At 41.2% G+C, this 16,113-nt stretch overlaps 1 protein-coding gene across 4 annotated transcripts in view; it reads left to right on the forward strand.

Moving 5' to 3' along the window:
* Positions 1-16,113, forward strand: part of ASAH1 (N-acylsphingosine amidohydrolase 1) — a 31,628-nt gene that overhangs the window by 193 nt on the left and 15,322 nt on the right. For 2 of the 4 annotated variants that reach the window (NM_001075459.2, XM_059882184.1), the window contains 1 exon segment: positions 15,412-15,458. In NM_001075459.2, coding sequence (NP_001068927.1) covers positions 15,412-15,458 — 47 coding nt within the window. 4 annotated transcript variants of the gene reach the window in all.

Genomic DNA, 16,113 nt, shown 5'->3' on the forward strand with positions numbered 1-16,113 from the left:
GGCGCGCCGGAGCGGGGGGGGGGGGCGCGCAGGTGCGGGGCAGGCGGGGCTTGATCGACCCCTGGCAGCATCTTTACAGGCATCCGTGTTTCTCTAAGCAGAGGCGTGGGTGCAGAACTGGCTGGCGAGCCTCACCCCTGGTCGACTCGGTACAAGCTGGAGCAAAGAAACTTTGAGGGGAAATCATCTCTGCAGACTGGCGGTTGTGTTTGCACACCCTCACATTTGACTGAATGCACTTTTTCCACGCGCCTATAAAACTACTGGAGGAAGAGTTCCAGTTGATCTGTGCACCTAATTAAGTTACGAGCTGCTTGAGGACTGGCTTTCTCTGCCTTGTGACGAGGTGCTGAAGGAGAGGTAGTAACTGAGGATCTGAAGGGCCCTGGGAAAGGACGAGGCATCCCGGGTTAGGGCGATGGGAGTAGTCCAGGCCAACCCGAGTCAAGTGACCACCAGACCTGTGGCTCTTTCCCCCTCAGGGAAGTAGCAGGAACACAGACTTGATAACTGAAAGAGCAAATGTGGGACCAGTTTCATTCTTTGCAAGGGAGGAAGTAGTCGCCGAGTGAGTCAGTGACTAACCAGAGGTCACACTGTTGTTTCTGGGTTCATGACAACTCAAGCCTCTGGACACCGAGTCTGGTGCTGTTGCATAATTCTCTTCTCAAAAAACCGTAAGACTGCATTTTTCTTTGTCGACTGATCAGATAAATAGGAACTTGGGTGCATGTGACTTAAGACTGACTAGATAAGGCTGCTCTTGACGGCTTAAGTAGGATATTGATATTGCAAGCAAGGTGTGCATTCTCCTCCTTTATTCTTTTATTTCTCTACGGAGAAGTGCTTTAAGAATAAAATCGTGGTGACGTAGTAGTCAGCCATTCAAAAGTGACACGAGATAAAGCAAGTAAAAGCAGAAAACAAAATGGTATGCACAGTGATTTCTGTAAGAGAAAAATACACAGTGGGCATGGGTTGGAAGGATATAAGGAAAAATAAAATTAGTCTGCTTTAATGTGGGTAGGGAATTAATTTGCTGTAAAATGGCGGGGATTATGAGAATTTTAAAAGAATCTTATACTTTGATACTGTCAATGCTTTCAGCCAAAGACCCCAGGAAACACGCCTATAGTTGAAAAACCTTGTTTTTATTGTTCTGCGGTGAATGAGAATGCTCGTCATGGGCAACTCTGGGGCCTCTCAGAAAAAAGGCGTTAGGAGAAACCTGGTTTATAATTTGGATTTAGTGTGTTTCAGGGTCAGGTCTAAGAAATCAGGGCTTTGCTGTAGATCAGATGCTTTTAGAAAGTGAGGCGACTCTATGATTGAGTGAAGAACGTCATTTGTTTAGCAGTAGAAGAGGGTCTTTCGTGTTTTGTGAGTTGCAAGGTACCCTTGTTTTTTTTGTTTGAACTTAGAGTCACGAAGTGGGCTTGCTTTGTATGATTTTATCGTGCCTCAGATTAACCTTCGCTGAGGTAGGTATTGTGAGGTCGATTATGTCTAACAGGAGAACAGAAATGGCCTGGCTGTTGAGTGTCAAATCAGCAAATGCTAATACTGAGAGGTCTAGGTGTGGACCTCAGAACACTCTCAAATGTCAGCGAATGCTTTTTATTTCCTTTCTCAGTACTTAAGCAAAATTACTTTTAAAAAAAAGGTATTTTTAGAGCAAGAAAATAAATAACCCCTCCGTGAATCTGGGCTTCCCAGGTGGCTCACTAGTAAAGAATTCACCTGCCAATGCAGGACATGTGGATTTGATCTCTGGGTTGGGAAGATCCCCTGGAGAAGGAAATGGCAACCCACTCCAGTGTTCTTGCCTGTGTGACTGAGCAACTTCACTTTCACCTTTCACTTTCATGCATTGGAGAAGGAAATGGCAACCCACTCCAGTGTTCTTGCCTGGAGAATCCCAGGGACGGGGGAGCCTGGTGGCTGCCGTCTTTGGGGTCACACAGAGTCGACTGTGTGACTTAGAAGCAGCAGCAGCCGGTATTCTTGCCTGGAAAATCCCATGGACAGAGGAGCCTGGCAGGCTACAGTCGGTGGGGTGTCACAAAGAGTTGGACATGTTTGAGCATGCACACATGCTCCATGAACTTAGTAGTTTTTATCTCAAACAGTGGTTATCAAAGTCTAGTCCAGCCTCTGGTGTCAGTTTGGGAAGCTGCTTTCACAAATCTTTAATGAAATGAGAAAAAATAGGCCATAAACTTATTAAATTAGAATGTTAGCTTTTATTCTGATTGCAGGTGTTCAATTTTTGTTAAAATGTTCTTTCTTTTATGTGTGTGAATTTTTTTTGTTTGTTTTAATATTTTCACTTTGGAGAAAAAATTGGGACTCCCCTGTGCTGGGCCCCTCTCAGTTTCTTAACTGATCTGGAAAATCTGGGAGCCACTGGCTGAGAAGATTTGGGGAACTTCAGTGACTCATCTTTTGACAGGAATAAGCAGGTTTTCATTTTGAATCATTCTATGATAAACTGTTGCCACATAATTACAAAACATATCTCAGAGCTGCTTTTGATAAATATGATAGTGGAAACTACAAGCCAAAACAGAAATCATTTGATTTGGTACATCTGTGGATTTTGTTCTGTTTTCTGAGGCTTTTCAGAATATGGTGTATTTTAAGCTCTTCTTGAGTTATTCTTTGATTCTATTAAGAGATAATGGTAGAGGAAAACATAAGCAGAACGCTGTATGACATAAATCACAGCGAGATCGTCTATGACCCACCTCCTAGAATAATGGAAATAAAAACAAAAATAAACAAGTGGGACCTAATTAAACTTAAAAGCTTTTGCACAGCAAAGGAAACTATAAACAAGGTGAAAAGACAACCCTCAGAATGGAGAAAATAGTAGCAAATGAAACAACTGACAAAGGATTAACTTCCATAATATACAAGCAGCTTATGCATCTCAATAACAGAAAAACAAACAACACAATCCAAAGGTGGGCAAAAGACCTAAACAGACATGTCTCCAAAGAAGACATACAGATGGCTAATAAACACATGAAAAGATGCTCAGCATCACTAATTAATTATGGTCCAACTGTCACATCCATACATGACTACTAGAAAAACCATTAGAGAAATGCAAATCAAAATTCACTCATTATTAGAGAAATACAAATCAAAACTACAGTGAAATATCACTTCACAACAGTCAGAATGGCCATCATAAAAAATTCTGCAAATGATTAATGCTGGAGAGGGTATGGAGAAAAGGGAACTGTCTTACACTGTTGGTGGGAATGGAAATTGATACAGCCACCATGGAAGACAGTATGGAGATTCCTTTAAAAACTAGAAATAAAACTACCATATGATGCAACAATCCCAGTACCAGGCTTATAGCCTGAGAAAACCATAATAGAAAAAGACACATGTACCCCAGTGTTCATTGCAACACTGTTTACAATAGCTAGGACGTGGAAGCAACCTAGATGTCCATTGACAGATGAATGGATAAAGAAGCTGCAGTGCATATATACAGTGAAATATTACTCAGCCATAAAAAGAAGCACACTTGAGTTAGTGCTAATGAGGTGGGTTAACCTAGAACCTGTTATACAGAGTGAAGGAAGTCAGAGAAAAACAAATATCATATGTTAACACATGTATAAGGATTCTGGAAAGACGGTATTATGAGCCTATTTGCAGGGCAGTGGTGGAGATGCTGACATAGAGAACAGACTTACAGACATGGCAGGTGTAAATAAAAAGGAGAGGGTGGGACGAATGGAGAGAGTAGCATTGAAACATACACACTAACATACATAAAATAGCCAGTGAGAATTTGCTGTATGACTCAGGGAACTCAAACCTGAGCTCTGTGACAACCTAGAGGGGTGGGACGGGGTGGGAGATGGGAGGGAAGCTCAAGAAGGAGGGGACATATGTATGCCTATGGCTGATCCATGTTGCTATATGGCAGAAACCAGAATATTGCAATTATCCTTCAATTAAAAATAAAGAAAAAAAGGGAATACAGTCACAGAAAGTTTTAAAAAAAAGATGATGGTGACAAGCTATCCCATCTGTGGGTATTTATCCAAAGAAAATGAAAACACTAATTCAAAAAGATATCTGCATTCCCATGTTCGTTGAAGTATTATTTACAATAGCCAAGATACAGGAACAACCTAAGTGCCCATTAATGGATGAATGGATAAAAATATCTCACACACACACACACATTTGTGCACACACACATGCAGTGGAATACTACTTAGCCATAAAAAGATGAAATCTTGCCATGCGTGATAATGTGTATAAATCTTGAAAGTATTATGCTGAATGAAATAAATCACACAGAGGACAGATACCATATGATTAATTCACATATGGAATATAAAAACAAAATAAATGAACAAACCAAACAAAGACAAGCACATAGATGCAGAGAACAGAGTAGTGGTTACCAGAGGGGAAAAAGGGCAGAGGGAAGGAGAATTGGATAAAGGGGATCAACCCAATGGTGATGGATGGAAACAAAGTTTTGTGATATATACAGAAGTTGGGGCTTCCCTGGTGGCTCAGTGGTAAAGAATCTGCCTGCCAGTGCCAGAGACTTGAGTTTGATTCCTGGGTCGGGAAGATCTCCTGGAAAAGGAAATGGCAACCCACTCCAGGATTCTTGCCTGGGAAATTCCATCGACAGAGGAGCCTGGTGGGCTCCAGTCCCCAAGGTCACAAAGAGTCAGACACGACTTAATGACTCAACAACAGCAAGATTCAGAAGTAGATATATAATGTTATACACTGGTAACTTACATAATTTTATGGACCAATATTATCTTAATGAAAAATTTTATAACATTTTAAAAGAGATACTGGTGACAGAAATGGTGCAAGAAAAGTCTAGAAGGGGAGATGGAGATGACATCATCAGTGCTTTGTAGATCTTACTAAGGATTTTGGAATTTATCCTAAAAAGCACAGGAAGCTGTTGACTGGTTTTAAACAAGATGTGATAAATTTCTCACTTTTGAAAGATCAGTTTTGATTGGAAGGGAGTAAGTAGGGTAGCTACGAGGACACTACAGGAGAAAACTAAGTGACTTGCAGGAAGGTTGTGCCAGTGGAAAAAGAAAGAAGTGGATGGTTCCAGAGAAGATTCGGAGGTAGAATGAGCAGAAGGAAGGGTCGGATGGGGTGAGAGACAGGCACCTTTCCAGTGCTCAGCTGGGTGAACGATGGCATCGCTAGCTGGGAACAGGGGAAGGGAAGAATGAAGATCATTTTCACTCTGGTTACATCTAATTTTAGATGACACTGAACTTTCCAGCAGGCACTTGGGAGCTCAGGAGAGGGTATTGGGAGTCGTAGGCATATTGTTTGAAACCCACTGAAGCAGGTGAACATTGAGCAGATAGGAGAGAAGAAAAGAAGAGGCCCAGGGACAGGTATATGTCAGGTAGAGAAGAACAGGCTAAGCGAGAGCAGTGGCCAGAACTGAAGAGCAAGTGTTAGGGGAGATCCGGGAGAGAGCAGGACAGACCACCTGTGTTGAAGGCCAGGAGGATGTCTAGCGTCTGTTGCGCTTGGCGCTGAGAGGTCGTTGGTCACCTTGGCCGGAGCAGTGTTGGGAGCCGAAAATAGATTGCGGTAGCCTATGGAGTAATCAGAAGGGAAGGAATCAGACTGTGCCTGTATGCTAAGTCGCCTCAGTTGGTCCAATCTGCGGCCCCATGGACTGTAGCCCATCAGGTTCCTCTCCATGGGATTCCCCAGGCAGGGATACTGGAGTGTGGGTTGCCATGCCCTCCTCCAGGGGATCTTCCCGACCCAGGGATTGAACCCCTTGTCTCATGTCTCCTGCGTTGGGAGATGGGTTCTCAGTAATAAATCTAAGCAGATTCCTAAAACTGTGTGAAAAGTAACCACACTGGCTCCGTAGTGAATTGCTGAATCGAGCTTGCTTTTATGCATCAGCTTCTGAAGTGAGTAACAAATATTGTGAATGTTAGCCACTGTATCAGCTCTTAGCATTGATTTGCAGAGTCTCCCCACATCACATAAACCCCCTCTGGTCCAGCCAGCTTTATTGTACTGCATTTGCCTTTACCCCAGTACTTTAAAGGGAGAAATACACAGGTTTGCTTAGTCAACAGATACTACACACCTACTCTGTGCCAGATTGTGTTCCGGACGCTGGAGGTCTCTGCCCTTATGAAGAGTTTGTTCATATTCTGTCTAAATATCCACAGATTAATAAGGTACCATCTCATCAAAGGTCAGAAAACAAGTGAAAAATTTTGCATGCTCATTTGAGTTTGAAGAAACAGTCCTTTTCTTGTTCAAGAATGTCTTGAATGTGTCTGCACTGTCATACATGCTGCGAAGTCGCTTCAGTCGTGTCCAACTCTGTGCGACCCCATAGACGGCAGCCCACCAGGCTCCGCCATCCCTGGGATTCTCCAGGCAAGAACATTGGAGTGGGTTGCCGTTTCCTTCTCCAGTGCATGAAAGTGAAAAGTGAAAGTGAAGTCGCTCGGTCATGCCCGACTCTTAGCAACCCCATGGACTATATAGCCTACCAGGCTTCTCCGTCCATGGGATTTTCCAGGCAAGAGTACTGGAGTGGGGTGCCATTGCCTTCTCCGACTGTCATACATAGAGAACATCTTAAGAGACAGTTCTTATTTAGAAACTAGTTGTTGGTGAATTAAAGAATTGAAATTGCCTTGCTGTAATTGTTCAGCTTCTTTTCCTAAGGTAAGAACTCTGGTGTGCACTATATACTTTCTTTCATTGCCTTTTTCTGATTATGTGAATAAGACAAGCACTTGAGGGCTTTGTGGATTCTTTAGTACAGTCTTAGAAGCACGCATTTCATTGAGGTTCTCATCTGGAAGGGCTCATATTTTAGGGAGCTGGACAAGGTGTCATTTCTTTTAGGCATGGGGCAGCCGGGTTACTGATGGAAGAATTTTCAGTTTATATGTGATTTTCCTAAATATAGTTATGTAAGTAGCTCTATGGTTAGTTTTTTGGGTGTTTTTTTTTTTTTTTTTTTTAGTGAGTGGGGAGGATATCACGACTGAGGAATTTCAAAGAGTCTCAAGTTCTTATCAAATAACCAGAATAATTAGGGAATTTGCTGACCCAGGAAGTATTTACAAAACATTTTACAGACATTTTCACCACTTTCTTTGGCTTTAGGAAGCAGAAATGAGAGAGCACACAGATGAGAGAGATTGAGGTTTTAAATTGGTTGTGTTTTTTAACCCTTTGACAAAGTAACACAGTATACCACGCAGACTACCTAATATCACTCCTTGTCATCTAGTTACACTCTGTACCTATCATCTGTTCAAGTTTTTGCCTACCTTAATAAAGTTGTCTGTTACTAAAATCTTGTATAGTTAAATTTGGAGATAGTAAGAATCTGTAAATAACAAATGCGCTCACTGTAATTTTGTTTCAAGTCTACACGTAGATTTTGAAGCCGTCTTTCTTTGTAGAAGTTTCCCTTGACAGTGAGAATGTAACTGTCTTCATTCTACCCCAAATCTAATTTTTTTTGTTTAAAATGACTGTTGTTAGTGGGTATTATGCTTAGTGAAATAAGTCAGAGAGAGAAATACCATAGATTATTGCTTATATGAAGAATCTAAAAAATAAATGAATATAGCAAAACAGAAACAGGCTCACAGATACAGAGAGCAAACTAGTGGTTGCCAGTGGAGAGAAAGAAAGAGGTGGGCCAATTGGAGGTAGGAGATTAAGAGATACAGAGTACTAGATGTAAAGTAAATAACCTACAAGGACATTGTGTCCAGTTCAAGGAATAAAGTGAATGTTTTATAATAACTTTAAATGGAATATGATCGATAAAAATTTGAATCATTATGCTGTATACCTGAAACTGATATAATAATGTAAAATCAACTCCACTTCAATAAAAAGAATTAAAAATTTAAAAATGACTTTGGTGACAGCACTTGATGTCTACCTGAAATAACCCTGATCTGGTGGGTGTTATCTTTAAAAATTACAATCACATTTACCCTTTACTCTTAATAGCCAAATTCCATGCAGATTTCATGTCTGTATATTTCAATGTTTATTTATTGCTACCAGGGTTATCATGGTTCACTGGCTTATCAGCCTCCTGAATGTGTGATGACTGGGTTACTTACTCTCTTATCTCTGGGGTAGGTTGAACTCTTTCATAATATTTGACAGAGAACCATTGCCTTCTCATTTATTGGCTTTGGAACCCAGGTCATACAGATATAATTACTAGGAAAGATGAGCCTCCTTACATTTCATTTACTCACTGAGTTGAAAAATCCCTGAAGGAATTACAGATTGTTCCCTATTAGGAAATAAATTGAGGCTTTATTCTTATCTCTGTGGGAAGCTAGGAGAGTAAGCAGGGAAGCCTGGGCTGGGACTGCCAGTGGGACTCCCGTTAGTCCCTGACCAAGCTTGGCTTTACATCCAGTGCATGACCCTAAAGTTGCTGAAAACTTGAAATGTAGTAAAAGGGCCATAAATTTGATTTCTGCATTTTTTGCTCACCTGAAGGTCTGATATTTAAGTAAGTTAGGATGAGGTAAGAGTTGCATTTCTAAAGTTAATACCTGCCCTTCTTTTTAAGTGATGTGTTTGGAAAACTTGTAGTTTGAGTTCTTAAGTAGAGTGCTGCTTTTCGGTGTCCAGTTTCAAGGACACTTAACATTTCACTAAACAAAGATTTAGAGTACCCTGGCCTCCACTGCAGTCACCACTGTTTTTAAATAATTTTAAATAATGACAGTTAAAAATACTTAAAATCATGTCAGGGAATCAGTCTCTGAAAGTCCTCCACATGATATAGATGAAATCTTGCAGGTTTTTGATTTGATATTTTAAAATGTGTATCAGAGTATACATAGTTAAAGGAAATCGAATAATACAGAGAGCTTTATGATGAAAAGCCGCCATCTCTAGCTCTTTCCTTCTGCCCCATCCCTCTTCTCTGGAAGCAAACTCTTTTTGTTGTGTTGTGTTTTCTGTTTTTTTTGAAGTGTAATTGATTTACAGTATTATGTTTTTAGGTGTACAGCAAAGTGATTGAGTTATCAGATCAGATCAGTTGCTCAGTCGTGTCCGACTCTTTGCGACCCCATGAATCGCAGCACGCCAGGCCTCCCTGTCCATCACCAACTCCCGGAGTTCACTCAGACTCAACGTCCATCGAGTCAGTGATGCCATCCAGCCGTCTCATCCTCTGTCGTCCCCTTCTCCTCTTGCCCCCAATCCCTCCCAGCATCAGAGTCTTTTCCAATGAGTCAACTCTTTGCATGAGGTGGCCAAAGTACTGGAGTTTCAGCTTTAGCATCATTCCTTCCAAAGAAATCCCAGGGCTGATCTCCTTCAGAATGGACTGGTTGGATCTCCTTGCAGTCCAAGGGACTCTCAAGAGTCTTCTCCAACACCACAGTTGAAAAGCATCAATTCTTCGGCGCTCAGCCTTCTTCACGGTCCAACTCTCACATCCATACATGACCACAGGAAAAACCATAGCCTTGACTAGATGAACCTTTGTTGGCAAAGTAAGGTCTCTGCTTTTGAATATGCTATCTAGGTTGGTCATAACTTTGCTTCCAAGGAGTAAGCGTCTTTTTTAATTTCATGGCTGCGGTCACCATCTGTAGTGATTTTGGAGCCCCCAAAAATAAAGTCTGACACTGTTTGCACTGTTTCCCCATCTATTCCCCATGAAATGATGGGACCGGATGCCATGATCTTCGTTTTCTGAATGTTGAGCTTTAAGCCAACTTTTTCACTCTCCACTTTCACTTTCATCAAGAGGCTTTTGAGTTCCTCTTCACTTTCTGCCATAAGGGTAGTGTCATCTGCATATCTGAGGTTATTGATATTTCTCCCGGCAATCTTGATTCCAGCTTGTGTTTCTTCCAGTCCAGAGTTTCTCATGATGTACTCTGCAGATAAGTTAAATAAGCAGGGTGACAGTATACAGCCTTGATGAACTCCTTTTCCTATTTGGAACCAGTCTGTTGTTCCATGTCCAGTTCTAACTGTTGCTTCCTGACCACATGTATTTTTTTCAGATTATTTTCCATTATAGGTTATTATAAGATATTGAATATAATTCTCTATATTATATAATAAATGCTTGTTGCTTACTATTTTATATATAGTAGCTTGTGTCTGTTAATCCTGTACTCCTAACTTATCCTTCCCTACACCCCTCCCTTTTCCCTTTTGTAACAGTAATTTTTTCTATGTCTGTGAGTCTGTTGCTGTTTTGTAAGTAGATTCATTTGTATAATTTTTTCTATTCTACATATAAGTGATACCATGATGTTTGTCTTTGTCTTTCTGATTGACTGCATTTAGTATGATTATTTCTGGGTCCATCAGTGTTGCTGCAGATGGAAGTAAGTTCATTCCTTTTTATAGCTGAGTAATATTCCATGTCTTATCTTTATCCATTCTCCTGTTAATGGACACTTAGGTTGCTTCCACGTCTTGCCTGTTGTAAGTGTGCTGCTGTCAACCTTAAGGCACGTGTATCTTTTCGAATTAGACTTTCCATCTCAGAAGCAAACACTTCTGTGCTGTGCACAGACTCTCTAGTTGTAGCTTGCAGGCTCAGTAGTCGTGGCCTGTGGGGTCTTAGTTCCCCAACGAGGGATGGAACCCATGTCCCCAGCATTGCAAGGTGGATTCTTAACCATTGAACCACCAGGGAAATCCCAATATCCTTTACCTTTTGAAATATCTCAGTGATGTGTCTCACTGAAGGTGCTTGTATTCAGTCATTATTTCAAATAATCAGTAGGCCTTTTCATTTTGGGGCCTCATCTCCTTTCAGCTGTAGACATTGTTCTTACATTATCTCTTTCATTACTTTCCCCTCTTTATTATCTCTGCTGTCTTTCTGGAAGTCCATGCATTGATGCTCTAAATCTCTCTCTCTTTTTTTTCCCTCCTTTTTTTTCTCTCTATTCTGGGAAAAAGTTTATCACCTTTATTTTCCTATCCTTTTTATTTCTGCAGTTATGATTTTATTGAAGTATAGTTGATGTCAATATTATTTAAGTTATAGGTGTATAATATCGTGACCTACAATTTTTAAAGGTTATACTCCATTTATAGTTATTATAAAATATTATTTGCCTCATATTGTGTAGTACATCATCGTGGCTTATTTTATGCCTAATAGTTTGTAACTCTTAATCTCCTACCCCTATATTGCCCTCCCGCCTTCCCTCCCCACTGGTAACCACTAGTTTATTCTCATGGCTGAGTAAGTATTCCATTCTATATATATACCAAGGAAAACCCTTGCAGGAGTTTTGACTGATGAAAAAAGTGGACAAAGGTGTTTTGAGGAAAGGCGATCCCAGAGAGATTCCTGGCTCAGAGTAGCATTTATTCTAGAGAATAAGAATAATGAAGACGAAAGGAGAGTTCAGTTGAGGGGCCAGTAGACAGAGGACAACCCCCACCCCAGCCTCTGCATCCAGACTTGCATATGGCACTGCAGCTGAGCAAAACACTAAACCCATACAGTGTCTCTCCCTCTTCTGTCTCTCTTTCATACATACATGCCACCTTCCCTGGTGGCTCAGACTGTGAAGCATCAGCCTGCAATGGGGGAGACCCAGGTTTGATCCTTGGGTCTGGAAGATCCCCTGGAGAAGGGCTGGCAGCCCACTCCAGTATTCTTGCCTGGAGAATTCCATGGACAGAGGAGCCTGTAGAGCTACAGTCCATGGGATTGCAAAGAGTGAGATGTAACTGAGCGACTAACACTTTCATTTTCACGCCACCTCGGAGGGTTTGCCTTGACAGAAACTGAATAAATCATCTAGCAAGAGCAGCTTGTTTAGGTGTCATTACCCTGAGTGCTGGTCTGGCACCTGTTTTTGTAAGGTCTGTGAACTGGGGATAGTTTGTATGTCCTTCAGAAGCTGGGGGGAGGGTGAAAGTGAAAGTGTTAGTCGCTCAGTTGTGTCTGACTCTTTGCAATCCCATGGACTGTAGTCCGTCAGGCTCCTCTGTCCGTGGGATTATCCAGGCAAGAATACTGGAGTGGGTTGCCATGCCCTTCTCCAGGGGATCTTCCTGACCCAGGGATTGAACCCAGGTCTCCTACATTGCCAGCAGGTTTTTTCACCATCTGAGCCACCATGGAAGCTCTAGGGGAGAATGGATACATGTATGTGTATGGATGAGTCCCTTTGTGGTCCACCTGAAACTATCACAATGTTGTTCATCGGCTATACTCCAATATAAAACAAGTTAAAAACAAAATAAAATTTAAGAGGGTACAAATGGAAAAAAAGTTGGGAGGGAATCAAAAGAAGATTAATATTTCATGACGTGTCAAAATTACATGAAGTTCGTACATCAGGGTCCATACACCAAGCTATATTGGCCCATAGGTGCTCTTGTTTGCATTTTGGCTGTGGCCGCTTCAGCACAGGAGCAGTTGGCTTGTTCCTGAAGAGCCTGAGTGTGGTGGGCTCCAGGCTTTCAGTGCTGTTCCCTGTGTTTCGAATGGAGCCTACGCAGCTTACAACTCGGCTGCATTTAAGTGTCACATGAATTGACACATCACGTTATTTTAATCTTTAAGAAAATTACGAGGCTAAGCCTATCACATCATAACAAGGAAAATGGACTTCAGATGTGCTCTTGAGGCCAAGCAGAGTAGGGATTTTCTTGATAATTAGCTGGCAGAACCTTGTGTTTATTACACAGAGACTCTAGAGTTGTATCCAAAGAATACAGCGTATGTTGACATCGCAGGACCATGCAGACATCACAATGTTCCCAATTCCTAGGGAAAAAAGTGATCACAAAACAACAGGTAGAGTATCTCATCACCGCAGAATTTATTGACATATTTTAAAAAGTAAAATGAGGCTACAACCAAAGTAAATCTGCAGGTAGCTTATTTATAAGCAAAGCAGGGAAAGCTGTTTATTAAAGGTGAATTGATTAAATCACATTTGATGGCAGAAGTACAAGAAATGTGTCCTGAGAAAATTTGTTTCACACTGTTTTAGCCTTCAGCCAAAGACTGCTGCTGCCTGGGGCTTCAAGAGCAGCGTCGAGATCAACTAGACAACAAGGCAAATGATTCCCAGTTATCTTCTTGACTCTTGACACTGATCGCTTCTCAGTATTTATTAGAGCATCCAATGCCAAGTTTGAGACTAAAGATTTAGTCTTTGTGAATAGTCTGTGTAAAGCAACAGCAGGCCAAGGGTGTTTTCAGAGAACTTGAGAATTTAGTAGTTCCCTAAAACCTGAAGTGGAATCTGCTGTGATATGTAACAATTAATAGTGGTGGAGCAGAAAAAAAGCTTAGTTGGACAAATGTACAAAATTTCTGAAAATGCCAGATGTTTAAAGCTTGTGGTTAGTAATTTTATTGTTGATTGGCAGGTACTTTGTGGAACATACTCAAATCTATCATGTTGTTGTTATTCAACTGTGAACTTCTTTTGCTCTCACAGATTTTTCACTTGTGTGAATTTTATAAGAAATAGACGCTGTGTATCCTGACTGTCCCTGCCTCTGCTGGCAGCAGTGCAGTTTTACTACAACTTCTGAACTCAGGACTGAGACTGAAATTTTTCTGAATAAGAACCACCACCCTCAGTCAGTCTTATTGAACACTGATTGGCTTTGAAAATTAGCTTGTGCTAATTTGATTCTGAACTGTCAAATCGATACTATTTAATATCTAATATTTTATATTCCAATCATGTGAAATGGAGCTTAAGTTCTAATGATAGCCTTTGAAAATTTAAGTTTACACTTAATACTGTTTTTTAATGAGTTCAACCAAAAGTGATAAACAAAACGGTAATACTGTTTTTTAATGAGTTCAACCAAAAGTGATAAACAAAACGGTACTTACGTGAGAAACGTATTGTGGTATTTTGACAATTAATGTTTGAATATCGGGTAACGTCAGACTACCTTATACACTTCCCGGGTGATCAAAAGTTAAAACAGGATGTGAGATCTGCATTCCCAGACAAATTTGCTGTGGATATATTTTCTGAGGTCAAACTACAGTGCTAGTAGTTTCCTTTCCTACGTCACCTTCCTTTTACTGTGAATTTATGCTTCTTTAAAACAATTTTTTTTTCTCTTGCAATATTGGGTCTCCAGCAAAAAGAAGATGAATGCATCCTGGCATTTTGAGACTAGTAATAAAAGAATGATAAGTCAGTGTGGATTTTTTTTAAATCATTTTGTACTGAGAACCATTTCGGTTTTGCTGCCAAGACTAAACCGTGTTCCCTAAAAACAGTCTTGTTCCTTCATTACCTCAGCGGTAGCCTCCGCGCAGGGGCTCTGCACACTCCTCAAGAACACAGTCTGGTTGTGAAGAGACGCACAAAGGAGTACAGGGCACATCAGAAGGGTAGCAAGGGAGATGTGTATGTGATCAGAAGGGTAGCAAGGGAGATGTGTACGTGTGCTGTGGGAGTAAAGAGGAGAGGGTGGCTATTCTCCCGGGGCAATTAGATGAAGACATCACCAAAAAGACATCTGAGCTGGATCTTAGAAGTTGGAGCCAAAAGTTTACAAGGTGGAGGGTGGGCCTTGTAGGCAGAAGGCAGAGCGGGTGCTTGCACAGGCATGAACAGTGAGAGAGCACAGCATGCTGTTGCATGTGGCTGTACACGGAGGCTGGGGTGATGAAGGGCCAGAGTATGAAGGGGCCTGGCCTTGTGCCCTGAAAGTCTGGTTTAGGATGCAGATTTCTTGCAGTAGAGTTAGCTCATAAGTATATCAGATCCTGGCAAGTGATAAATCAACCTAGTTGTCATAAACCTTTTTCTACAGTTTCTTCTTCCTTTGGCTGCACCATGGGGCGTTTGGGATCTCCGTTTCCCCACCAGGGATTGAACCTGGGCCACAGCACTGAAAGCCCCAAATCCTAACCACTGGGCCTCCAAGGAACTCCCTCCATCTACATTTTTTTTTAATTTTTTAAACATTGAAATATGGTTGATTTACAATGCTGTGTTAGTTTCAGATGTAGCGGAGTGACTCAGCTCTACATCCATTTATGTGGGATCTTAGTTCCCCTACAAAGGACTGAACCCGCACCCCCGGCATTGGAAGCACAGAGTCTTAAATACTGTACCACCAAGGAAGCCTCAATCTATATTCTTGTATTTCTTCTTAACTCAATGTATTTGCAGTTGAAAAGCCAAATTAGTAAATTGAAGAGACCGAAAATTCACTTAAGTTTGAGATTTTGAAGTTTTCATGGGAGAAAAAGACTTTTAAGAGGCATTGAAATGGTCTAAAATGACAAATCATACTTGATTTTGTCTTCACCAGCTGTCTTTGCAGATTGCCTACTCTGTTTTTCTGAAACTTTTGTCTTTGCTTTTTTAGTGGACTGAAGACTGCAGAAAATCAACCTATCCTCCTTCAGGGCCCACGTGAGTAAACATCAGACGAGCAGGATTCACACTGACCTTCCTGGAGATTTCTCTCCATGTTAAGTATGATCTCATAGAAGTAACGACACTGAATAAAACCTTAAGTCATGTCTTCTATCCTGAGATGATTTTGTTTCCCTCAGGTTTGTGTGGTATGCATTTGGCTAAGACTTTGAACAAATGTGAAAATACCCCATGATGAAATGTCCCATTTCGAGCCCATCAAAATCAGGGGAAGAAAAAAAGGATTAGCATTCTCCACTAAATTCTTCTATCTCCCCCTAAGTATTTTTCTCATGCTAACAAATGCAGAGGTCACCGGTGATTTTCTGTGATGCCTGAGTATAAACCACCCTATCATGCTGAAACAAGAGAGTGTGGGATCTCACGTGAAACAGTCAAAAAAATAAAACCCTGCCCATGATAATCAAAACTATTGAGGCCAAAACAGGATTGGAAAACAGGAAGGGCCAATATCATGTTTAGTGTGTTGAATATTAATGTTTTTAGTTGAGGGTTTTGGCCTTTTCAAATCCTACGTGGCTAAATAGGGAAAGATCTAAGAATGGCTCACCACCCCAGGGGGTACAGAATGTGAAAAAGAAGGAAGAGGTGTCAGGAACGGTCACTGTTTCTCTCTGCTCTTCCCTTGCCC

This window comes from Bos taurus, chromosome 27 (assembly GCF_002263795.3).
Source record: "Bos taurus isolate L1 Dominette 01449 registration number 42190680 breed Hereford chromosome 27, ARS-UCD2.0, whole genome shotgun sequence".
NCBI classification, from domain to species: domain Eukaryota; kingdom Metazoa; phylum Chordata; class Mammalia; order Artiodactyla; family Bovidae; genus Bos; species Bos taurus.